Source organism: Silene latifolia, chromosome 9 (assembly GCF_048544455.1).
Source record: "Silene latifolia isolate original U9 population chromosome 9, ASM4854445v1, whole genome shotgun sequence".
Taxonomy (NCBI): Eukaryota; Viridiplantae; Streptophyta; class Magnoliopsida; order Caryophyllales; family Caryophyllaceae; genus Silene; species Silene latifolia.
In genome coordinates this window covers 35697667-35721654 of record NC_133534.1, presented here as the reverse complement: position 1 = coordinate 35721654, position 23988 = coordinate 35697667, and the positions used below count along the sequence as shown (strand labels likewise).

General features: G+C 37.1%; 3 protein-coding genes and 1 non-coding gene across 4 annotated transcripts; all 4 read left to right on the top strand.

The window, feature by feature from the left end:
* The first annotated feature begins 228 nt into the window (after positions 1-228).
* Positions 229-1630, top strand: LOC141599571 (dehydrin ERD14-like). The gene is made up of 2 exons (XM_074419632.1): positions 229-953; positions 1165-1630. The coding sequence occupies exons 1-2, from the start codon at positions 771-773 to the stop codon at positions 1495-1497; spliced, it is 516 nt and encodes a 171-aa protein (XP_074275733.1). The 5' UTR covers positions 229-770; the 3' UTR covers positions 1498-1630.
* A 1102-nt stretch (positions 1631-2732) lies between these two features.
* Positions 2733-5606, top strand: LOC141599570 (rop guanine nucleotide exchange factor 1-like). The gene is made up of 5 exons (XM_074419631.1): positions 2733-3101; positions 3685-3801; positions 3893-4377; positions 4455-4808; positions 4914-5606. The coding sequence occupies exons 1-5, from the start codon at positions 2912-2914 to the stop codon at positions 5334-5336; spliced, it is 1569 nt and encodes a 522-aa protein (XP_074275732.1). The 5' UTR covers positions 2733-2911; the 3' UTR covers positions 5337-5606.
* Positions 5607-6868: 1262 nt separating this feature from the next.
* LOC141599568 (transcriptional elongation regulator MINIYO) lies at positions 6869-19497 on the top strand. Its single transcript, XM_074419630.1, has 10 exons — positions 6869-7320; positions 8441-9341; positions 9842-9966; positions 10107-10291; positions 10992-11097; positions 11186-11440; positions 12210-12386; positions 14546-16789; positions 17463-17672; positions 19046-19497. The coding sequence occupies exons 1-10, from the start codon at positions 7087-7089 to the stop codon at positions 19232-19234; spliced, it is 4626 nt and encodes a 1541-aa protein (XP_074275731.1). The 5' UTR covers positions 6869-7086; the 3' UTR covers positions 19235-19497.
* A 3186-nt stretch (positions 19498-22683) lies between these two features.
* Positions 22684-22845, top strand: LOC141604258 (U1 spliceosomal RNA). The gene has a single exon (XR_012525971.1). It is a non-coding gene; the product is annotated as a U1 spliceosomal RNA (small nuclear RNA).
* Positions 22846-23988: the final 1143 nt, after the last annotated feature.

Genomic DNA, 23988 nt, shown 5'->3' with positions numbered 1-23988 from the left:
AGATTTGGAAAATCAATCTCAAAATCTGTACTAATATTTACATATTTGGTTCTTTTAAATTGAATGAGAGTGCTTCATAGTTCATACAATGGATTTATCAAATCGACGTCACTTGTATAGAACTTGCAACAATTCTTACATACGATAGTTGTTCCCGTGCTTTTTGACAAAAAGTGATCATTATTTATCAAAAAGTAGTTTGTCGTCGCATGTACGACGGTCGTACAGTAGTTTCTGCGATAGAACTTGATACAATGCTGGGGATATTGAAAGACAGGGACCTAGGAACTTGTAGCCTTCCCCTAACTACCTAAAGACATTGCCACCAAAATCCAGAATTCTAAATCTCAAAAACATCACTGGGCCGAATTGATAAGTCGCCGCTGCAGATCAATTAGAGCTTTCATCTTTCCTATGGATCGGCTTTTGATAGTTGTATCCCCTTCCAATACATCAAAAACACAAATGCACAGAATGCTATACTAATTACTGACTAAAAAACTCATAACTGTACAGTATCATAGTTTCTGCACCAACATTTTAGCAGGAAAATGTGTTTGTACTGTCTCGAATCCATTTCTAAAATAATCTCTCTCAAATTCAGGTACACCCTTTCATTCTATAAATAGATTAGTATTCACACAACTGTTACTCATCAAGCCATAAGCAAGGAAAATACATCGTCTCGAGTCTAACTGTCTAAGAATAATAGTTCAGGTTCAACTTGAGATATAGGTAAATTTATTGCATTGTCCTGCTGATCGATCATTATGTCAAATCCTTACCCAACCGGCTTCCAAACTGAAAACCCGGAGGCCCCGGCTACTGAAAGAAGCCTCTTTGATTGCTTCGGAAAGAAGGAAGGTGACGAGGATGTTCCCGCTGCAGGGGGTGAACACGAGCCATCTCTCATGGATAAGCTCCACCGCTCAAACAGCAGCAGTTCCAGCTCGGTATGAATCAGTCTCTTATAAGACGGTTTCACACTAATATAGTGTGAGACCAACCCTTAATTACATTAACCTGATATGAGAAAGTAACTCATTTTAATTTTCATATGGGTCAGTTCACTATAACTTCATCAGGAGACGGTCCTCTTTAAAAATGCTTGTAATTTTATACGAATATAACGAAATTTGATTTGAATGGGTGATTGATAAACAGTCAGAGGAGGAGGTGGAAGAAGGGGGAATGAAGATACAAAGGCGAAAGAAGAAGGAAAAGTTGCCTAGTCACAAGAATGAAGGTGCAGGGGAAATTCAGCCGGAGGAGAAGAAGGGGTTCCTCGAGAAGATCAAAGATAAGTTGCCAGGACATCACAAGGACGAGGCGATCATTTCTCCAGCTCATGCTGCAACTATGGCCCCACCACATTGTCCGCCTGACGGACACTGTGGAGGGGTTCATGAGCAGCAAGAGAAGAAAGGGATCTTTGAGAAGATCAAGGAAAAGCTGCCTGGTGGACACAAGGATGTTGATGAAACTAACAAGGATTAATTAGTCAGTATGTAGTCTTAATTATAAATTAATAAAAGCATGTAGTAGGTTAGTCTCTTCTATCAATTGCGAAATTTGTGTCTAATGTATCAGTTATTCAGTTGGATCCTTGTTTCATATTGTAAGCTTTCTGAATTTTATTCCGTCAATCAATTGCACTGCAGGTGGTTCGCTATCTAAAATCCCGACCCATACAAGGTATTCTCCTCCTTTCCAATTGTAATCTCCGCTTACGAGTCTACAGTGTTGCTGATTAGGTAAAATTCCAACTCAAGTACACGGGTAATAGCATAAAAGAATTTTAAACAAAAATCGAAAATTTGAACTAAAAATTTTAAAAAAATTCGCTCACTCCCGACTATCCCGGCCGCTCCACCACTGTTTCTCCTTAAATTGTAAATCATGTAACACATACCCCTTATCAAGGTTTAACACCCAATAATAAGAATGTGGCGGTTGGTCGATGGAATTTAGTCAAACATCTTAAAAAATGTTTAAAATTATGTAGTAGGATTATAAATTGTAGTTGTACCAAAATGATAAGATAGCAATAATAAGTATTAATAAGATGCACGAACACGTAGAAATGTAGAATTATGAATAATTATGCGCTTGCATTGAATGATTATTTGTAACCATAACTCCATAATCATCTTCTTAATTAATTACAAGGATATTATATTTCTAACCATAATTAATAATTCATGGACTATACAACCAGTTGTATATGTTGTACGATGTAAAATCTGAGTTTTGTTATAAAGTATCCGAGCTTTATGGTAAAGAATATAAACTTTATAAGAAAATGAGCTCATCCATTTACACATTAGAAACATGAACTTTGAATTAGCTCAGAAAGAATACACATATAAGGTCGGATTCTTATACATTGGCTGTACAATGTTTATGGTACAACTGGATGTATAATCCTATTTGTGCATAACTAATCATTATCTGATTAGTCCATGAGCATATAGAACAACAAGTGGTTATTTTAACTTAACAAGCAATTTCATGTTCGAACTCTAAAAATACTTGAATGTTAAATTAATAAGAGAGAACTTTACCGCATTATGGATAGTCTACACAAAGAAGTATGTCGACCAGATTAAATCGATCCAAATAAAAACAAAAATTATTTAGTATTTTGTGTTTAAAATTGTATTTAAAAACCAGAAAGAGACAAGAAGTAGGAATTAGGACCATTTTCATCAACATTATTCTCATATACGTACATACAGTTCCTGTCGTAACTCGTAAGGTCTCCCTACTACTCAGCCAGTTTCCCTTTGCCTAATCCTACTTACAATGTGGTGGTAGTAGTGGCATCTCAGCAGCCCTCCATTTCATCATCATCGTCATCATCGTTGTCGTTGAATAATATATAAGCATTTAACTACGGGGAGCACATGACATGACTACGTCGGAGAATGACCGGCAAAGTGATGACTCGGAGACTTCTTCCAGTTTCTCTCTACTAGGCTCTGCTGCCGCAGCCGTGAAACACGACTTCAACAACCCACGTTTTGCCATCCCCTCGGTCACCGGTCGTGACTTTGCTTACCGGGGTGACTTGCCCTCCAAACCTCACTCCCATTTATCCGGTACTACATACATTTCTTCTTTCTTTATTCTCACCATTTCGGAATTCGGAAGTATAGTCTTTAGTATTCTCAAGTGGTTAACACAAATGCTTGTATTGTAAGGCCGTCTTACACGGGTATTTTATTTTTATTTTTTCCAAAATGAGTTCTTTTGATAAGTACTTCATCAACTACTCCGTAATATAAATGTGTTTGGATCCGTTTTAAACCTTATTTTTGTAAAACGTCTAAGACAAGATGACTAACTCGGTAGTTGATATATTACATGAATGACCGCCACACGCCTTGCTAATTGCTATCCCTTTATAATTCAATCTTATTTCTCTCATATAGGAAAGTAGGTAGTTTAATTCGAGTTGGAGGAAGGTACAAATTCTCCCTAATTATTTGTTGTACAAGTTCTTTATAAGGTTAGAAATTAGTTAGATCCTGTTTTATGATAAATTTGTGTAAAACCGCTTTATACAAGTATGTGTGTTGACGTTACATTTTGTACTGTTTTTGCGAGTATTTTCTTCCAAGGCATTCAGTAAATACGACTAGTTTTTACAATTTTGTTGTTTTGTTTACATGAATGGAACAGAAGTAGAAATGATGAAGGAAAGATTTGCAAAATTATTACTAGGAGAAGACATGTCTGGTGGCGGTAGAGGAGTCTGCAGCGCCCTTGCTATCTCAAATGCCATCACTAATCTTGCTGGTATTTACACAATAACACATTTTTTTATACTAGCTCGATCCCATATTTATCGTCCCCATTTGACTGATTCACGATGTTGTTGAATTTGTAGCAAGTGTATTTGGGGAGTTGTGGAAATTGGAGCCATTGCTACCGCAAAACAAAAAAATGTGGTGCAGGGAAATGGGGTGGTTATTAAGTGTGAACGACTCAATTGTCGATTTAGTCCCCTCAAAGCAGGAATTCCCGGGAGGTGGTACCTTCGAGGTGATGTCAACAAGGGTGAGGTCGGATTTGTATGTGAATCTACCTGCTCTTAAGAAACTAGATGCAATGCTGCTTAGTATGCTTGAAGAATTCAAGGAGACTGAGTTTTGGTATGTGGATCCAGAGAGCGATAACCGTGTAAGACAGGAGGACAAGTGGTGGTTACCGTGTCCCAGAGTCCCATCTAGTGGGTTGTCTGAAGAGGGTAGGAAGCGGTTACAACAACGTAGGGATTGTACTAATCAGATTCTTAAAGCGGCTATGGCTATTAATAATAGTGTCCTTGAGGAGATGGAAATTCCTTGCGTTTATTTGGAGTCGTTGCCCAAGGTTAGTATTAACTACCGAGTTACTGTCATTCTCGTGTTTTCCAGCTTTACAAATTAATTCTTTGCATTTATTTGCAGAATGGAAAAGATTGTCTGGGGGATATCATGTACCGTTGCATAACCGCAGAAGAATTCTCACCCGAGTATCTTCTTGATTGCCTTGACTTGTCTTCTGAACATCTTGTACTGGAAGTAGCGAATAGGATTGAGGCAGCTATCCATTTATGGATATCGAAAGATGAGAGGAGACATTGGAGTCACTCGAAAAGTAAACGATCATCTTGGAGTGGCAAGGTTAAAGGCCTTGTTACTGACAATGAGAAGAATCACGTTCTTGCTCACCGTGCTGAAACGCTTTTAAGGACCCTAAAGCTTCGGTTTCCTGTCCTTCCTCAAACTGTATTGGACATGACCAAGATACAGTGTAACCAGGTACTTTTAATTTGATCTCTCATATTGTTTTGCTGCTTGTTACAGAGTACTTGCTACTTCCGACCCCAGGCCGACTAACGGAATGATAATTTTCATGTGACGCAGGATGTTGGGCAAGCGATTCTCGAAAGCTATTCCAGAGTAATGGAGAGCCTAGCATTTAACATTATGGCTAGGATCGACGATTTATTATTTGTTGATGACGCCACAAAACGATCATCTTTGGAATCCAAACCACTTATTTGCAGAGGGCGTTTAGACGGTTTACCAATTCAGAAGCCAATGTCACCCAGCCCATTCTCTATTCATCACTCGTCTTGTGGCTCCTCGTTTGCTACCGCGAGTTTCTGTTTGACTCCGTCTACTGGAAGTCCAGGAAGATCACTATCCACTCTTAGCAAGCTCGACTTTGATTCGCTGGACAATGTTAATTCAGGAAAATTTGTTTCAGAGGAGTTTGCGAGGATGTGGTTACAGTCGGGTAACCTGAGTGTGAGGAGCGCTGGTGATGCCCCCGAGAGAGACTGACGACAATTAATTCAGAGTTCAGACATGTTATACTAAAACATTTGGTTTTTGAATGCATAGTTGCATACAAACATAAGGTTTTGTAAGTATCTATCTGTAAAGTCCGAAAGCAACAGATCAGTTGTGCAGTAGTTCATCCAAACTGTTAATGTTAGGTAGTTTCAGTATTTTTTAACCATACCATAGATTTTGTATAGGGTTTGGAGTTTCGACCATGTTAGGGCCTCATATTTTGCAGTTGTTAATCAAACAGATTTCATGTACAGCAAATTAATGTCATTGCTAATGTCGGCTGAAAGCTGCAGTTCATTTTACTTGGCACAAATTCTTATATGAGACGATGAGTTTCATGATAATATTATCTTGAAAACTAAATTATATGATGTGGTGATTAATTGTGTAATTTATTATGTTTGTACTCACTCTATTCTATTGGATTAGAGTTACTTATTCAGTTTTTGTGATGGAAAAAGTTGGTAAATTAGATTAACTCAATAAAATGAAATAAATGTTTAGTTCCGAAGATGTCTTACCCTTATTGTTAACGGTTAAGGCAACATTGTTATGAAGACTTGGTTATAGGTTTGAATCTCCATTTTTTTTGTGTTGTATTGTGACTAGAGGCAGAGGAAGGCAGAGGCAGGGCATGTAGTTGAGAGTCTTTGAAAGCGCGATATGAGGACGATACGGGGCTTGAGGAGAGTATGGTGACGGAGAGGGCACAATGGAGGGAAAGGATACATGTGGATTTTTAGTATTTGATGTTTTTTGACATATTTAGTGTTTTTTTATTTAATTTAAAGAAATTAATTTATTTATTTTTCTCTCCTTTATTACACTTTTTCACCAACCACTTTCTTATAGATTTCATCTGGTTCATTCCGGATCCTTAACTCTATTTCGGTTTTTAAAAATCGTTTTAATCTTTTCTCTCGATTTAAATTTTAAGTTTTTATAAAAGAAAGACGGAATTCGATTTTAAAACCCCTAAGTTCACCTTGACTTTCCATTACATTTTCGTTCTTCCTTTTTGTTTTTCATCTTCCCTTTTTTTATTCGCATTTTGAGGCGTGCGTTCACCCATGGACGGTTCGAAAAGATGATTCATGTCAGCCGACCCCAAATCATTTTGGGATTAAGGCTCTGATGTTGTTGTTGTTGTTGTTGTATTGTGACTTGTTTATAAGAGTGACCGAGTTTATATGATCTCAAGCACAAACGGGTTTAGAACTGACTCGGAAATTTCACGTTGAACTTGAAGCTCGCCAAGCTTAAAATGTTGACACTTAAGTTCAGCATGAAAAAAAGACTCGAGTCAAACTCAATTCAAACACAATATTTCTCAAGTTTAAGTCAATAACTTTTTCAAATAAGACAACACAAACTTTGTGAACTTAAATTCGCCCTTGTAACTAAAGTCTGTCAATCATGAAAATAAAGTTTAGAATAAGACCGTCTCACACCACAAAACGTTTTTTTGCTAGAAAAAATAATTCATTAAAAGTGTGATTTTAATAAAAAAAAAATGAATCATCTTATATTGTAAAACGCAATAATTACTGAATCGTGAATCGGGAGGAGAGTCAAGTATATAAACCCCAATTTGATTTAACTCTCCCTAGTCCCTCCACGGCTCCACACTGTCTCTTTTCCGGTTTTCCCCAATAACCAGTCTCTCTTCCCTCCTACGCTTGCTTAATCACTCTGTTGAACATTCTCAAACCCGCATAACCAGTCCCCAAAAGCTTCAATGGAGAAACAAAGAAACAACAATGGCGGAAAACCACCAAAAAAACAACCCAAACAAAGAGTTTTCGGAGCAAACGCATTTCATTTATCTGAAGAAACTTCCTCACAATTAATTGGTGGAATTGTTGAAAAGGGCATTATTTCTGACAATTTCACTACTCCTTCATCTACTTCTTCCTTCCCTTTAACTTCCCCTCTTCCTTTCCCTGTTGCCCGCCATCGTTCCCATGGTCCTGTATGTTTCCCCCCCCCCCCCCCCTTTTTCCAAGTTTTAATCTCGGCTTCAATTAATTATATCTGCAGTTTGTGTATAATTTGTTCAATTGCGTAAAGATGCTGTTGTTTTAGTAAATTGATGATGTTTAACTCAGTTGAAGGGGTAAAGTTTTAATCTTTGGTTGTGTTTATGGTTTAAGTATAACGGTTTTAGTGCTTGATTGCGAAGGTTGAGCTGTTGCTAGTGACTTTGTTATGGTTGGATTTGTTGGTGGCACATAAATGAGCAGTTTCGTTTAGACGATACTATGATAAAATGCTGTCTGGAGTAGATTTGGCTTGGTGTATCCAACAATGTCGATTTGGTTCAGTGTTTCTCTTGGATATGCTTGCCCCCTTTGGTGGATTTGAACTTTTGAATTACGAAGGGGATTCATTATGAGGAGAGAATAACCTGTGTTACCGGCTTCAACCTAACCCAAGCGAATTGGCAGTCTGTTGGAGTGTATTGTATCTATCATCGTGCTTACATAAAATCTACTTCTATATAATAGATACTCTATAGGAGAGTATCGTGTATGAGATGTGGCGTATTTATAACAAATTAGGTAACCTTGAGATTGCTCTATATAATGTTCATTTTATTAGTTCTACATGATTAACCTTAGTAGTAAATGACAGATGTTCCACGGTTTTAATAAGAGACTAACTGAAAAATGATACTATGACCCTTTCTGAAATATGGCATGCTGGATGTTGCAAGCTGATATTAACTTTCATGATTTCCACTGGTTAATATTGACCCTCATGCTTTTTATCAATGATCATTGTTTCTGCCGTATGTAACTTTAAGTGTTAAGCCTATTCTATTGCCTCAGTAACTTGATGCATGTAGTAAACTGAGATACTTGAATATTGTTGTTACTAATTATACCGGTTGAGCTGTTGTTACTACATAGAGTATGTATTTGAATTGAATATATTTGGTGAAAATTTGTGTGTAACTAATGAAGTTGATACGTGTCTCTCATAGTGTCTTGCATTTTATTTGAATTATTTGAGGTGGAGTGTTTCCGAACTTCTGATATGTTCATGTCTCATCTGCAAAATTTATGACGAACAAATTGATTCTCTTGCAGCACTGGACTCCAGTGGGTCAATTAGTGACTAGCGGTGGTGGGGGTGATGATGATGGTAACTATGATGAAGAAAATGACCCTACAAATTATGACCCACTGGCTAATTTTGCCAAGCCTATTGAAACGAAAAAGAAGAAAGGACTGGATTTGAGTAGATGGAAAGAGGTTATTCGCAGTGATGTTGATTCAAATATCCAGGCGAAGGACAACACTATGAGTATGAGAAATGGTGTGAAACAACAAAAGACATGTGAAAGAATGGGGAGAAATTTTGATAATAATTCCTTAGTTAATGAGCAATCCATGGATATAGATAACAACAGTACATCAGATTTACCCGAGTCTCAGTTGGAGAGATCCCCTTACAATGAGGTAGACATGGGGTTTGAAGATTTCTCTTCAACTGACATGGTTTCTATAGGGGACAAGTATCCCTCATCGACTTCTGAATCCAGCCGTCTAACTTATGGGCAAGGAGACATGGGTCTTGAAAGTCAGATTGATGCCGAAAATCGAGAGTTATTAAAAAAAATGTCACCTGAAGAGATTGCTGAAGCTCAGGCAGAGTTGAGAAATAGGTTAAATCCCGAATTACTTAATCTTTTAAAGAAACGGGGTACAAAGAAGCTCGAGAAGAAGGGCAGCTCTGGTTTGAGTTCTAATGCTATAAATCTTCTGGGTGATAAGCAAGCTGATGGAAGTGCAGGTGGAGATGAAGTTTCAGTTCGAGAAAGTACTTCGCGGCTTCCAACTCAGACCATGCCAAAATTGCAGACAAAGCCAGATGAAGGCATTGTTCAGGATCCAGTATCGAAAGGCAGCAGTGAATGGTCTAGTTGGAGTAAGCGGGTTGAAGCTGTGAGGAATTTGAGATTCTCATTGGATGGAAATGTTATTGAAGGTAATTGTCTTCATGTATCATATTGTGAGACTGTGCTGTACCCTAGTTATGGCTGTGCAGCTATTGAGAATGCAGCCATATCACTTGGCTCTAGATTAAAATGGAATAAAGCTAAATAGCCTGCCGAATTAGTTATGCTTCTTTTTACTATGAAGTGGCCAATTGCTCGACACAATTTTCATGATGGGGCTTCTGTGAAGCGTATCTTCATGTTAACAACATAGGGGTAAGGCTGCGTACCCCCTTACCTTGCAAATGGGAGCTATTGAGCAGTGGGGTATTATTGTTGTTGCTGCTGTAAAGTTGTACTATCATTCCTTGTGTTATGAACCGTGGATTCATCGGGCAATTTTCATTAGATGTTGGTGTTTGTTATGAGCTATCTTGTCCTTAAATTTTTTTTTATTGATAATCCTACAATAAACCATTAAAAGAAGATCTTATATTTAATTGCCACTTTGCTTATGCTGCGCTACAATGTTTGTTTATTTCTCTTGTAGGTAGTTCTCTGAGTCCAACATATAGTGTTGATAATGTTGCTGAACGTGATTTCTTGAGAACAGAAGGGGACCCTGCTGCTGCTGGGTATACTGTGAAAGAGGCCCTAGCTCTTGCAAGAAGTGTGGTAAGTACCACGGGACATGGCTTTGTAATAGCTACCTTCAGTGGAAGAATACCATCCCTATTTTCTTGACCTCTCCTTTCTTGGATGCTTCTTACATGATTAGAAATCTACAATCTTATTCATATTATGTCTCTTCTCAGATTCCTGGACAGCGAACTCTTGCATGGCATCTTCTTGAAACTATTTTGAGTAAGGCTTTGCAGGCAATCTGCAGAAGTGAGCTAGACTGCATGACAAAAGTCAGTGATGAGATGCACATTATCGACTGGGAGGCCCTTTGGGCTTATGCGCTTGGCCCAGAGCCTGAGCTGGCCTTGTCTTTAAGGTAAGCTCTGGGATTTTATGAATATTTTTTTTCTTTTTTGTTCATGTAATTACATCTATCCCAAGTTGATTATCCCCATCCGACTTCAGTGGTCAACCAATGTCAAATACATTCATTGATTCCTCCAAATATGGCAACAATACAATGTAAAAATTTGTCATGTTTGATTCATCAAATCTATTTTTCATTTTATCATTTTTTAAATTTTATCATTTTTTGAAGTTGCAAGTATGACAAAATGTTGGTCTGAGTCGACATCGTTTAACCGCTAAAGTCAAATAGGGACAATTTAAATGGGTTTGAGGGCGTAATAATTTAGCACAAGTGAAGTGACATATGCCAAGTCCGCAAAGTGCAATCTGGAATAGGGTTTAGCCAAAAAAATTGTAGGAAACCTTGCTATGATCATACACATAAACTGGATTGGACTTCTTTGTGGCGTCAAATTTATGGGGAAAAAAATACTAGTCATAAGTTTTGACTTGACACTAAAAGTTCGGGAGACACTATAAACAAGACCCCTGTTCTTCTTACATATTTCTCCTCCACCTGTACCTTATTCTTCTGGCTTGAGCATCCAGATTTTTGCTTGGTGTGGTTGTGTGAGCTACATGGTATTCAGATCTAGGATCAATTGTACAATCAGCAATGATAATTTATGGTGGTTAATAACTCAGCTTGCCCTGGTCTTGCATTTTAGGTTGGCAATTGATGATAATCACACATCTGTGACTCTGGCTTCTGCAAAAGTAATTCGATGCATTTTATCTTGTGACTTGAATGAGAAGTTCTTCAATAGTACAGTGGTATGTTTAGTTATTAATTAAGTTTATTTTGCATGTCTCCTTTCATTCTCTTTTTACTAACACTTGATATTGAACCTGGTTGCTTTAGAAATTGGCAAGGATGGATCTGTATACAGCTCCTGTGTTTCGATGCAGACCTGACATCAAACATGGTTTCTTTGGTGGTGGATTTTGGAAATATAGCACTAAACCCTCTAATATTCTTTCGCCTGATGAGGAAGTTATGAATGACAAAAATGAAGGTGAACGTACTATTCAAGATGATAATGTCATTGCTAGCCAGGATGTGGCTGCTGGATTAGTCAGGATGGAATCACTTCATCGATTTCGTTTTCTCTTAGAGGTATGGTTAATTGCATTGTAATTCCCTATCTTATGTAGGTGCGTCATCAGGAGTTGATTGAAGCTTTTAGGTGTTCGTATCATTGCATTAATTACGGATTTAAGTATGTACCGGACTACTGCTCAACCAAAATACGATGTAATGATCAAGGTTCTGACGTTTACCGTGACGGCTTATGAGGTCAATATTGCAATATTGGTGGTTTTTATAGTGAAATGACCGAGATTAGGCGGTGATGGCTAATTCCAAGACAAGTCTCAAACAAAGACTTAATACTATGGAGCCGATATGTTGTCATTATTATGTTTGTTGTTTTTATGTAATTTTTTAGCTTTTTTTTTTACTATAATTTTGTTCATTTTTCTTTAAGAGGTGGCACAAGGTCAGTAACTAACTGGGTGGGACCTCCTTCTGAACCACTAGGCCGTAAGACTGAATATGAAGTTGGCTGAATAATGAAAAAGCAAATGACAAGCTTTGTGCCTCCTCTTAGTTCGTTTTTTTTAAAGTCTTTTCACATCAGTTTCTTGTTTATATTTTTGAATTACTTTTTCTTTTGATGATTATTATTCTTTTTCTTTTCAATTTGTATCATTCAAATATTTGATCAATTCTTTAAAAAAAGCATTCCACATTCTTGCAACTTTCTTGTTCACATTTTTGTATATTTTGACGCCTGCTAGTCTGCTACTACTATTTCTTGCATCTATGTGGCTGCTGTCGATTATGTTAATTTATGCTATATTCTTATGGATATTATTACTTGCAGACTGAACCGTCAGCAGCTTCGGAAGAATGCATATTGTCTATACTTGTTGCAGTTGCTAGGCATTCCCCAACCTGTGCAAATGCAGTCTGGAAGTTTGAAAGACTTGTCCAGACAATTGTTGACAGATTTAAGAGGAATGACATGGGTGCCAAAGTTAAATCTGTGACACTTTTGAAAGTAAGCATTTATTATTTTTTATGTGAGTTCCGATAAAAATTTATTTGGGTTTTTCTACATGGTACTCTTGATTTTTTATGTTTTTTTTGAAATTATACGTGGTATCCCTGCTTGTTTAAAAATTATCAATGCTACCCCTACGGTCAATTTCTAACTCAACTGTGAACATGCCCACCACCAAACCACTAGATCTAAGAGAACATGTAAAAGTGTTACGAGGTTGTTGATGATGAAAGGACTACTGCCAAGAAGGTGGCCATGAGTTGGAGAAGGTAGTGGGACTGCTGCCGTGATGGTTGGGGTTTGGAGGAAAATGAGATGTGGTGTGGTGCACTTTTAGGTTGTACAGGGGAGGATGAATTGGAGGTTGTGGCCTGGTGGGTAGTAATATGGTAAATGTTTGGTTGTAGCAAGTGGGGGTTGGAGTGAAGATGTTTGGCTGTTGTAAGTGTGGGTTGGAGTAATCATTGTGCGGGGAAGTGTTAGCTGTGTTGATTTATGAGCAAAAACAGAGAGTTTGATGCGGGTCAATGGTGGTGATGATGGATTGATGGAGCATGATTTGTTAATGAGTTTAAAGTTCATTTGGGAGGTTAAAGGAGGAGTCGATGATGTATTATGGTGAAGTTGTTTGTGAGGTCAAAGGAGGTGCTGGTGAAGTTGAAGGTGAATTTGGCTTCTGTTTGGGGAGGAATGTTGAGGGAGGAGTGCTGTTTAGATTTGTTAGTGAAAGAGTCGAGGACAATTGAAGGGTAATAAGGTAAAATGACACCAGTAAAAAGTCCCATCACCATTTAACATCCCCCCTACTACTTCCCCCCTACTACTAAGAGAATAAAAATTCTCTTAGTTTTCCCTCCAAAAGGCATCTAACTAAATAAGGTAACAAGTAAAAAAAAATTCATTACATTATTATCTTTCCAATTAATATATTCTTATAATTCAACTCTAATCTTTTAATTAAAATTCATATTTGTGACGTTTTCATTAAAATGCATAATTTATTATGCAATCATTTCCATTTCCATATATACTATTTTTCATCAGTTACACTCTAAAATTACGCAAACTTGTTTCTTATGGAGTCTTTAACATAATTATTGTCATCACTTACACCCTAAAATTACGTAAATCTGTTTCTTATATTATCCTTCATCAGTTACAATCTAAATATGGTGTATATTTTAAAGGACGTAATAATTTTTATGTATTTTTTTAGTTAAAAATAAAAAAAATATTAGTCTAATTATTCGTAATTCGTCTTTATAAGTGCGCAGCATACTATTTTTACCTGTTTTTGTTATAAAGTTTATACGCGTTTAAATTAGATTTTACATTTTTACATCACTTAATTGTAATTTAATGTCATAAATTAGTTTCATGCAATGATATATCATTATAAAGTTAATTTTTATAGTAAAGTAAAAATGGTTTAAGACAAAAATAACTTAACTTAAAGTGTCTTTTGATGGTTATAAACTTTCATTTTCTACCTCTTACTAAGATTATATTAGTACATTATAACATTAAAGGTACAGTTAATTTATGCAATTAATTTAATGAGAATGTCTCTTTATAAAATAAAGCTAAAAAATACCGTGCTGTAGCACGGGGATCTATACTAGTAGTAAAGTGACAGAAGAAATACAGGGTCACTGTTGAGAGTTGCTAATAGACCTTAGGGGTACCATTGATGATTTTAAAAATGCACTGGTACCAAGTAGAATTTGAAAAAACACGAAGGTACCATGTTGAAAAACCCAATTTATTTTACTTTGGGGAGTTGTTCACTGTTGTTGATTCGTATTTTTGAAAATTAGATATAGAGCGTGCAGACTGTTCTTCTTTTCAAGGCTGTCTAGTTAAATATGAATATGTATATTTAATACCCATAAGCTCTATACAGTGTTTCATATATAGATTTTAAGCAACCTACCATGACAGAACACATTTAAACTGATTTGTAATTTGGCGGGGTTGAGGAAATGCGGCATCCCAGTTTCTGTTTATTCGTAATTAACTACCTTCTGTTCTTAGCTTGTCTCTCTATCTCATTTTGTTAATTATATACACAATGTTTGGTTAAGGATTTGTTGCTGTAATTGTTGCTAAAAAAGATGTACTCACGTTAATTCCTTGTTTTTTTTTTCTGCTAAAAGGTTTTAGCCCAATCAAGCAAGATCATTTGCATGGATTTTATTGAGAAGGGGTTCTTCCAAGTTATGACATGGCAATTATGCCGCGTCACACCTTTTATCAATGAGTGGGTAAAGTTTGGGCCCGAGAAATCTAAACTAGCTTCACAATTGATGGTGGAACAATTACGTTTCTGGAAGGTCTGTGTCATGTATGGCTACTGCATTTCTTCCTTCACAGGGTTCTTTCCTGCATTGTGCGTATTTCTGAGTCCTCCTACCTTCGACAAGCTTACCGAAACAAATGTCTTTAATGAATTTGCTTCCATAACTACAGAAACATACCTTGTTTTAAAATCATTAGCTGACACGCTTCCCGATCCATATTCATCAAATATTCGAAGCCAACAATTTCCAGGTGCTTCTGGCACTTACGTAGAAACTTGGTGCTGGAATGATGTTTGTCCAATGGTCAACTCAGCCTTACAGTGGCTACAAGTGAGGTATGATACAACATTGCCGATTTTTTTTGACCAGCTAATTGGAGTAGATAACAAGTCTATAGATCATAATACTAGTGCATCCTCCTTGTTATGGATTCTGTCAGCTATTATGCACTTCCTTCAAACCGTTCTCTTAAAAGCAACTCCAGCAGATATCCTTGTGCAGAAAGGCTGCAGCACAAAAGAGAGAATTCTTCCCGAGCTTGTTTCTAAACTTGCACTTCAAATCATTAATAATGGTATTTTCAATTTCTCTGATGAAAACGAGGGTCTATCTAGAATGAGCGATTTAGTAGATAAGCTCTGCTACTTGAGACAAAAACCTGATCCGGAGGTGTCATTAGCTGCTGTATGGTGCCTAAACACATTAGTCCGTTTGGTACTTTCCGCCGATCATTTGGTTTTTCAGACGCAAGGCAAGGTTGGGTATAAACTGTTTGAAGGACTCGAGGCAAGCAGAGGCCGTAAGATACTTCATGATGGCATTTTTAAATCTTCACTACCCAAATGGGAAAAAGTGGTTGATGAATTTATGAATATAGTCACTTCAGAATGGCATCATATCCGTCAGATTGAGGTGTTTGGCCGAGGAGGTCCAGCTCCAGGAGTTGGTGTAGGATGGGGTGCTTTAGGAGGTGGGTTTTGGGGCGTAAATGTTGTTGCTTTCCAAGCTGATGCGAGATTGTTTATTGAATTGCTTGGGCCTTGGCTTTCATCCTGGCCTATGGATCTTCCAGATGAAGAAAATAAGTTTATGGTGAAGATTGTCAATTCTGCTCTAGCATCGAGCTTGATGGTGGGTCCTGGGGACAAAATGACTCTGCAAAAGATATTTGACATCCTATTGGAAGTCCCTGTTCTTAAGTATCTTAATCAACATATTTTGCATTTCCTTCGCCGTTCTCTCGGCAAGGAATCACTGGAGTGGGAAAATAATGAAGATGACCTGCTGCAATTCTGTAAGATTCTGGCTTCTCACTTTACTGATAGGTGGTTGGATGAAAAGAAGAAAAAGGAAAAGAACCCTGAAATGAAGGGCGGTCCTCACATCAAAAGCAAATCAATCAACGGAGTTGGTAATTCTTTGGGTACGATTCCCGAAGAGGAGGAAACTTCTAATGTCGTAATTAGGGAAGATAGTAGCTCCTTAATGGTTGAGTGGGCTCGCCAACGGATGCCTCTTCCCAGCTACTGGTTACTTAGTCCAATCACGACCATTAGTTCTTTTACTGAACCCTCAATGCAAAATACAGCGGAATTTCTTCAAGTTGCTAAAGCTGGACTTTTTCTTTTGTTGGGTATTGAAGCAATGTCTTCGTGCCTTCCCAATGAAGACAAATCTCCTGTTCGAAGCATACCCTTGATCTGGAGATTGCATTCACTGTCAGTACCATTACTTGCCGGGAAAGGTGTTCTCGAAGAAGAAAAGAGCAGGGATATGTTTGAAGCATTGCAAAGTCTCTATGGTCAACATCTAGATGAGTTACAGTTGAGTAGCATCAATGATGGGGGTTGTCTTAGGTTTCAAACTGAGATCCATGAGAATTACTCGACATTTTTGGAAGCTCTTGTAGAGCAGTTTGCTGCAGTTTCTTATGGTGACGTGATTTATGGCCGGCAAATCAGTATTTATCTTCACAGACAGGTCGAATCTTCTGTGAGACTTGCTGCTTGGAATACTTTGTCTAATGCCCGTGTTCTTGAACTGCTGCCACCTTTAGATAAGTGTGTGTCTCGGCCTGAAGGATACCTGGAGCCTGTTGAGGTGTGTCTTTACATTTTGGCCTTTGTTGAAAATAGTTCTATTTTCATTTCCATTGGAACCATAGTAGTTTGTTATCTTTGAAATAATGATGGAATATACCAAAATGGCTCACCAAATAGTTTGTGCTTCTAGTGTTGTGAAGTGGCAGTCGGTCAATGTTATTCACAAGTCAATTTTCATTTGTGTTATCGGAAAATATTTTCGACTTAGGTCAGAGGGGTAAAACTGCGTATATGCAACCCCTCGTGCCTTGTCGCGGGTGGTAGCCATTTAAGGCACTGGGTTAGTATTACCATCGTTGATAACTGATAATAGTTCTACGACTTCAAGAATGATCGATTGTGATCATTCGAGGCTGTATTCCTTGCTCAAAGTAGGCAACTTTATCTTTCCAAGTAACATTCACGAAAATGTATGGACCCCTAAACATGCCACAACTAGCTCTTACATAAGTGAAATGGGGGTGTTATTGGTTGACCGTTGGGGTTATTTATTCATATTGTTTGCCCCATAAAAAAAGAGTAACGATCATTCGGAGAGATGGGACTGTATATATTGTGACGAGCTTTTGACTAAATCTATTCTGCATGGAGGGAGATCTATGTCTCTTTTTGTGTTATTTGTTTGTTTTCATTTTGAAATTGAGAGATTCATTTACTATTGCTCTATACAGGACGACGCTGCTATTCTCGAAGCATATGCAAAATCTTGGGTTTCAGGAGCACTGGATAGATCGGTTAGAAGGGGCTCCGTGTCATATACAATTGCTTTACATCATTTGTCGTCCTTCATATTTAGCAGTTCTGGTGGAGACAAGTCGTTGCTGCGAAACAAAATTGTAAAATCAATTCTAAGAGATTATTCACGCAAAAGGCAACATGAGGTATACTTTTCGACCATTCATTTTGCGTAATCTTCATTTCTATGTATTCTTTTTTAGTTGGTAGAAATATCTTGCTCCAAGGTTCTCCCGTGTTAGATTCCAATGGTGTCTCTAAATCCAGCTTTCTCACATTATACATTCCATGGGTGGGGGAGGTGATTTCAGGAGTGAGGGAAGATTCTTTTTGGTTTTTGGGTGGTGGTTGTGTGGGTGGTGTGAGATTTCGAAAGGGAGAGGGGTGGCTCGGCAAAGTATTGGCGTGTGGCCGGCGTCGGTCAGGATAGTAGGTTGTTGTGGCAGGTGGAGGTGGTTGATGATGGTGTAGAAGAAAGTAGGTGGTTATTGTGTTCTTATTCCCTTTCATGGATGAACCAATCAAGTAGGGAAGTTAAGGGTAATCCGAAATCCCCATTCCTTTCCTCTTGTTTCCCTTTCCGATTTCCTTTACCTTTCCCTAGTTTGCACCAAACGCCCCCTTATTATATCTTGGCTATTTGATAGACGGTAATGGAATACCTAATCTTCATGCATTTGATAAATAAATTGATAATAGTGAGCGCTATGATGTCACACCCATAAATCTCATTCATAATAATAATTGGATGGAAAATACTCCCGCCGACCTCCGTTTCAAAAACATTGTTCACCTTACTGGTTCATTTATTTTGGAAAGTATACCTCCTTTTTTACTTGATATTTGAAGGCAACAATATTTTCATTTTCCTCATAATGGGCAAATTGGAACCGGTAACCCATATGACAACATTTCTGTAAAATATGCATATGTTAGCTAGTTTAGCCGGCAAGTGATGATTATGGTACTCATGACTTGGCTCAAGTCTATCAACATTGTTCTTGTGGCTCCGCTTACACACAAAAATTTCGATTTATAATATAAAGGGCATATGTTTTAAACTTTTATATCCCTCAAAATGAGCTCAACTCCCTTCCATCCACCCCAAACTACCACGTTCTATTTTGGGTAAACCGACACCGAACTACCCATTCTCTTTTAGTGATCCAAATTTCCAAAACTTTCCTTATAAAGTACCCAATGTAACAAAAATCGACATCCAAATAACACCAATTTTTGCTTTGTATTCTGGTTCTTTAGTAATTTAGTCATTATGCATTCCCACGTACTCACCTTTTGTAATAGTTTATATTCTTTTAATATTTGTGCAATGATCTCATGGGTAGTTTGGTGTGTATTGAAGGGAGTAATTTGTTGTGAAGGCGCTTCCCATTCTTTAGTTTTGTAGACGTTACCAGAATTTCTTATGACCATCTCACGTTCATGATAAATCTTACAATGAGACAGTCTCACAAGTATTGTGCTCTAATAGTTGCTTAAATGGGAAAATTCGTTGCAGGGCATGATGCTAGATTTGATAAAATACAACAGCTTTACCACGATTATGAAGTCGGAGGAAAATGTCGCAACCTTGTCACCAGCAAACTGTACAGGTCCAAGGTTGGAGGTATTAAAAGAAGCCTGTGAAGGAAATTCGCAGCTTTTGACAGAGGTTGATAAACTCAAATCAGCCACCCAACCATGCTAATCGGTGTTATAGACTAGTTTGATTTTGTTTTAGATAGACGGACATGTGAAAATACTATTCCGAATTCCTTGTTTTTGGTCTCCCTGGAACACATTGCGCTCATTAGCCGAGTTTAGGGCAAGTCCTCTGATGTATAGTGTGTTTTTAATAGTGCAAACGTTAGCTTTTTTATCCTTGAAGGATAATTTCGTACTTATTTTGAGCAACAATATTTGGGCAAGATACTTTTGCTGCCATGTTATCAGAGTTCATGTTAGCGTTAAGGACTCGAGTTATTCTGTTTAGCATTTAGGATCTGCCATCAATGTCCATTAGTTACCGGTAATTAGTTGCACCTAGACCGGTCAAAAGATGACCCGGCCTGGAAAATCCGACCGAAACCTATATGGAAATAACCTGAAAATAACTCGAACCCAAGACAACCCGACCCGATAATAATCCGCACATTTAAGGTCAAGACTCGACTGAGCTGTAACCCGATCCGCAACTAGGTATATTTATTGAGAATCTTATCTTTATTAATTTAGAAGACAGTGCTGAATGCAGGATACGCCACCTCATTCGTACAATTTTTTTTTTTTTTGAAAATTCAGGTTATGGTGGGACCCGTTGGTGTGCAAAGAATTAATTTCTTCAAATCGTCCGCCAATACAAACATGCGACAATTTCCGTCTTAGCAAAAATACTATGAAATAATTTTACATTCGGAATAAATGAAATTAATTTAGACCAACTAGATAATTACAATAAAATGCAAAAAAAAAAAAAAAAAAAAAATTGCATCCAAAAACATTAATACCGGCCCAAATACATACCGTGCAATTTTGCACGGGTTTAAAACTAGTTTGTATTTGTATTTAAAGCAATTGAGACTAATATAAAATGATAGAATTAATCTAAACTTTCAAACTTTTGGAATATAATATAATATATAATAGGGTTATTTAATGTCAATACTCTATACTATTGGAGTCCTTCTCAAATTACTCCAAACTTCCATTTAACTGGGATTATACTTAACTATACTCTTGTTATCTTATAATAGAATTGGGTTTTTATTGACCTGAAACAGCAGGTAATTTCTTTTGCGGGTCCCACTTTTCTCTTTTTGTTTTTCCTTCCTCTTCCAATATCACGTGAACTACCATTTGTTCCCCTTTGTTTTTTTTGTTCAACCTTCAATTTATTCATTGTTATCTTCATCTTGTTCAACATTCAATTTATTCTTTTTTTTGTTTGAGGGGAAGGAAATTGTTATTTTTTATTTATGAAATAAATAAACTTGAAAGTTGAAATATCCTCCCTCACCATACACCAGTCATTCACCCCCAAGAGACCACCCTGAAACCTCACCACTGGCAATCACCACAGCACCACCATGATCGTCGGCCACTGAAAATTACTCTAATCTCAGTCATGCGAGAACTCGAACCTCAAATCCCCTATTCTCCATCTCACAGTTATATCCTAATTCTATTATTTACCCCAAATTACCATATTATCTCTCCTAGGGTTTCGGAACACCATCAATGGTTAAAAAGATCTTTGAGGTCGAATAGCTACTGATTTTTAGGGTGGATGAGATGGGGGAGGAAATGCTTGTGATGTGAGGGTGATTGGTTGGTAAAAGGGAGAAGATGGTGGTTGATTTAGGGTGGATAAGAAGGTGGTTTTGTTGTAGGAGTGGACGAAAGGACGGATGTGGGTGCGAGAATCAAGGCCGAACAAAGAAGTTGGTGGTGTATCAATGGTGGTGGTCGAATTAATGAATGGAACAAGAAGGTATATATTTCAGGCGCCGCGACGATATTGGAGCTGATGGTGCAGGGTAGTGTGTGGATTGCTTCTTGGTGGTCTAATCTTGGCTGTTGCGACGGTCAGAGTTGGGTTCGGGTAGCGATGCACAAAAAGAATGAAAAGAGCTCGGATCTAAAAGAGTCGCGGTGGTGGTCGGAGTAAGGGAGTGCAGATATTATTAATTATGGTGGTTGAAGCTTCGGCGGCTTGAGGAGCGGTGGCCGAAGCTTGGCAGTAAGGCACGTTGGTGGCGTGAGGTGGAAGGGATTGAACAATTTTGGTGAGTGAGTTTGACTGTTTGACAGAGGAAGGGGGTTTAAATATTTTTTTTATTATTAATATTGTTATTAAAAAAATTAAAGATGATAATGACTGACTAAGCAGGTAATCAGTCTTCTAATTCTATTTTGAGAGATGATACCCTATAGTTGGTTTTATTTTGAGTTAAAATAGAGTTTGGAGTATTATGAGAAGGTCCCCTATAATTTGGAGTATTTATGTTAAATAACCCTATATAATATATAATATAGTTAAATGATTAATTACTCAAATGATTCATACAGTACTAATATAGTCATTATTTGGCATGTATCTGTAACAAACTAACAACCGATCAATTCAATACTTTGTAGAGTATTGCGATATTGAATATATTAGACACAATAAATATTTATTTCTTATTAATATCATATACTCCGTATTAAACTAGATAATTATAATTATAATATTAAGAATAATTATGTTTATAATTGAAATTAAAGAAATAAACATTTGAAAAAAGACTTTAATATAACCTATTTCAACCCTAACTCGGCCCATACAAATCTATATTTTACAAACCCGAAACTCGTATAAACTCAACCCGTACATACCCATATTTTACTTGAGGGCACCGATGGGTCTCCAGGTCAAGTGCATGTAGGGTTAGTTCGTGGAGGTTATTTCGAGTGGGTAAGATCTTCGCATTATGTGGACATGTAGGTCTGGTTATTTTGAATTTCAGGTTTCAATTTTGTTATTATCAATTCACCTTTTTAACCAATTTGTCCCATGACTATCTAACCAAGTTTATATTTGATCTCCACTTTTTATTTGTAGTTTGGATGAGAATTATGTTTGATGAACATCATTTTTTTTTTAAGGGAATGGAAAACATTTTTAGAGATGTATTTAATGTTTAGTAACGACCGTTTTAATTCTCCACTAGTACTAATTTTCTTAACAAATGTGTTGATTTTAACGATTGTTTTAACATCTTAAAGAAGAATAGGTCTTTATAGCTAAACATAACTAATTTAAGTCCATATCTTCACTCAAAAAAACAAAAAATAAGTTTAGATCCTTATCAGTAAAAAAAAAAAGGTAAAAGCCCTAAGGTCATATCGATATTTGTGTTATCCGTCGTTACTTCCACAAAATATTTACTTTACCACGAGTCACACCTCCAGTAACTCGATTGCACTAGGAATTATTCATGGTTTCATTAGGTTTTTCTAGCAATAGAGCAAAGCATGTTGGTACATTCCTTAAGAATGTCTATTCCTAAAATCCTAATACACGAATTAGGACATAATCCCACATCGACAAAATAAACATGTACTCCGTATAAAGTAGAGGTAGATATAAATAATAAACCACGAACAACTAACAATCTACTTACCTGGATGGGGTTAATGGGCGACCAAGAAGGCTCATAGCCTAGGCTTGTAATCTCCATTGCACAACGGAGAGACACATGTCTAAGATCTCCCCAATGTGAGAGAGTCTACATCATAATTTGTTTTAGTGGAGGCCTGCGCTCGCGCGACCTCTGTTCATTTTACTAAAGTTTATATTAATATTAATATTAATTACTTTTAATAATTATATTATTATTATTATTTTATACTATAAACACCGCAAAAGATCAAATCAATTTTATCAAAGCTAAGTCGAGTAAAAATAAAAGCAGCAGCGCGCAGGGGCGAACGCAAGAATTTCTTATAAGGGGGGCACCAACAAAAATTTTCAATATATTTTCAAAATTTTTTAAGAAAAAATATATTTTCAATCTTTTTCGCTTAAACTAATGTTGTACGGAGTATAATGTAAAAATATAAAAAGAATTGATTCGGGATAATTTTTCTAATATGATTGATAATATTTTGTTTTAAATTTAAAATAAACGTATTTTATAGTTAATGAAAAATAAGATCTCTCATTAAAAGATATAGTTAATTCTAGTGCTAATATAAGCAATAAAAATGGGTGATTCAATGGTTAAGAAGTTTGTGCATTAACCTTGAGATCCAGGGCTCAAATCATATATCAAACAATTTTTGCCTACCAATTATAGCTAGGAAATGAGATGGGCCCCTCCTGTATAAAGCACATTTCCTAACTGAGCCACATAGACTAGGTGCATATATATAATCCTAATAAAAATTTATTTCTAAACTTTTATGGTGGGCACGTGCCCACCCGGGCCCCCTAGATCCGCCCCTGGCAGCGCGCCGCAACTTGCGGCCCGACATACTGAGACACATAAAATTTATGAATCCGCATGAGCAAGGCAATGGCATCCGCCTCTTTGAAAGTTTGTTAATCACGTTTTCAGAATCCTATGGCCTACACTTGCGTCAAATATTTTTTGGTTCTATTGTTTCAGTATAAATGTATAGAAATTGGCAGTGGGTCGATAATATATGATGATTGATCTGTCGAATTAGAATCGAGTCCGTTTATCAGTCATAGATGATCATCTTGGGCGGACATTGGCTCCAATTAGGTTGATGCAAATTGGGTCTTTCGGTTCGGCCTTTAGTCGGTCAGCCATATCGGTGCTATCGGCTGTTTTGGGGTATCATCATAGAGTCAGTCTCATGTGTTTGGGATCGGGTCAGCTTTCCACTCCAAATTATGACAACAAATTTGCTTCAACATATGTCAATATGATTGTATGAAAATCAGCACACATA

Bases quoted from the DNA above. Each gene is read 5' to 3' on its own strand.
- LOC141599571 (XM_074419632.1), top strand. From the start codon at position 771: ATGTCAAATCCTTACCCAACCGGCTTCCAAACTGAAAACCCGGAGGCC. The intron at 954-1,164 runs GTATGAATCAGT...ATTGATAAACAG, and splicing joins ACAGCAGCAGTTCCAGCTCG to TCAGAGGAGGAGGTGGAAGA.
- LOC141599570 (XM_074419631.1), top strand. From the start codon at position 2,912: ATGACTACGTCGGAGAATGACCGGCAAAGTGATGACTCGGAGACTTCT. The intron at 3,102-3,684 runs GTACTACATACA...TGAATGGAACAG, and splicing joins ACCTCACTCCCATTTATCCG to AAGTAGAAATGATGAAGGAA. The intron at 4,378-4,454 runs GTTAGTATTAAC...ATTTATTTGCAG, and splicing joins ATTTGGAGTCGTTGCCCAAG to AATGGAAAAGATTGTCTGGG.
- LOC141599568 (XM_074419630.1), top strand. From the start codon at position 7,087: ATGGAGAAACAAAGAAACAACAATGGCGGAAAACCACCAAAAAAACAA. The intron at 11,441-12,209 runs GTATGGTTAATT...TATTACTTGCAG, and splicing joins GATTTCGTTTTCTCTTAGAG to ACTGAACCGTCAGCAGCTTC. The intron at 17,673-19,045 runs GTATACTTTTCG...AATTCGTTGCAG, and splicing joins CACGCAAAAGGCAACATGAG to GGCATGATGCTAGATTTGAT.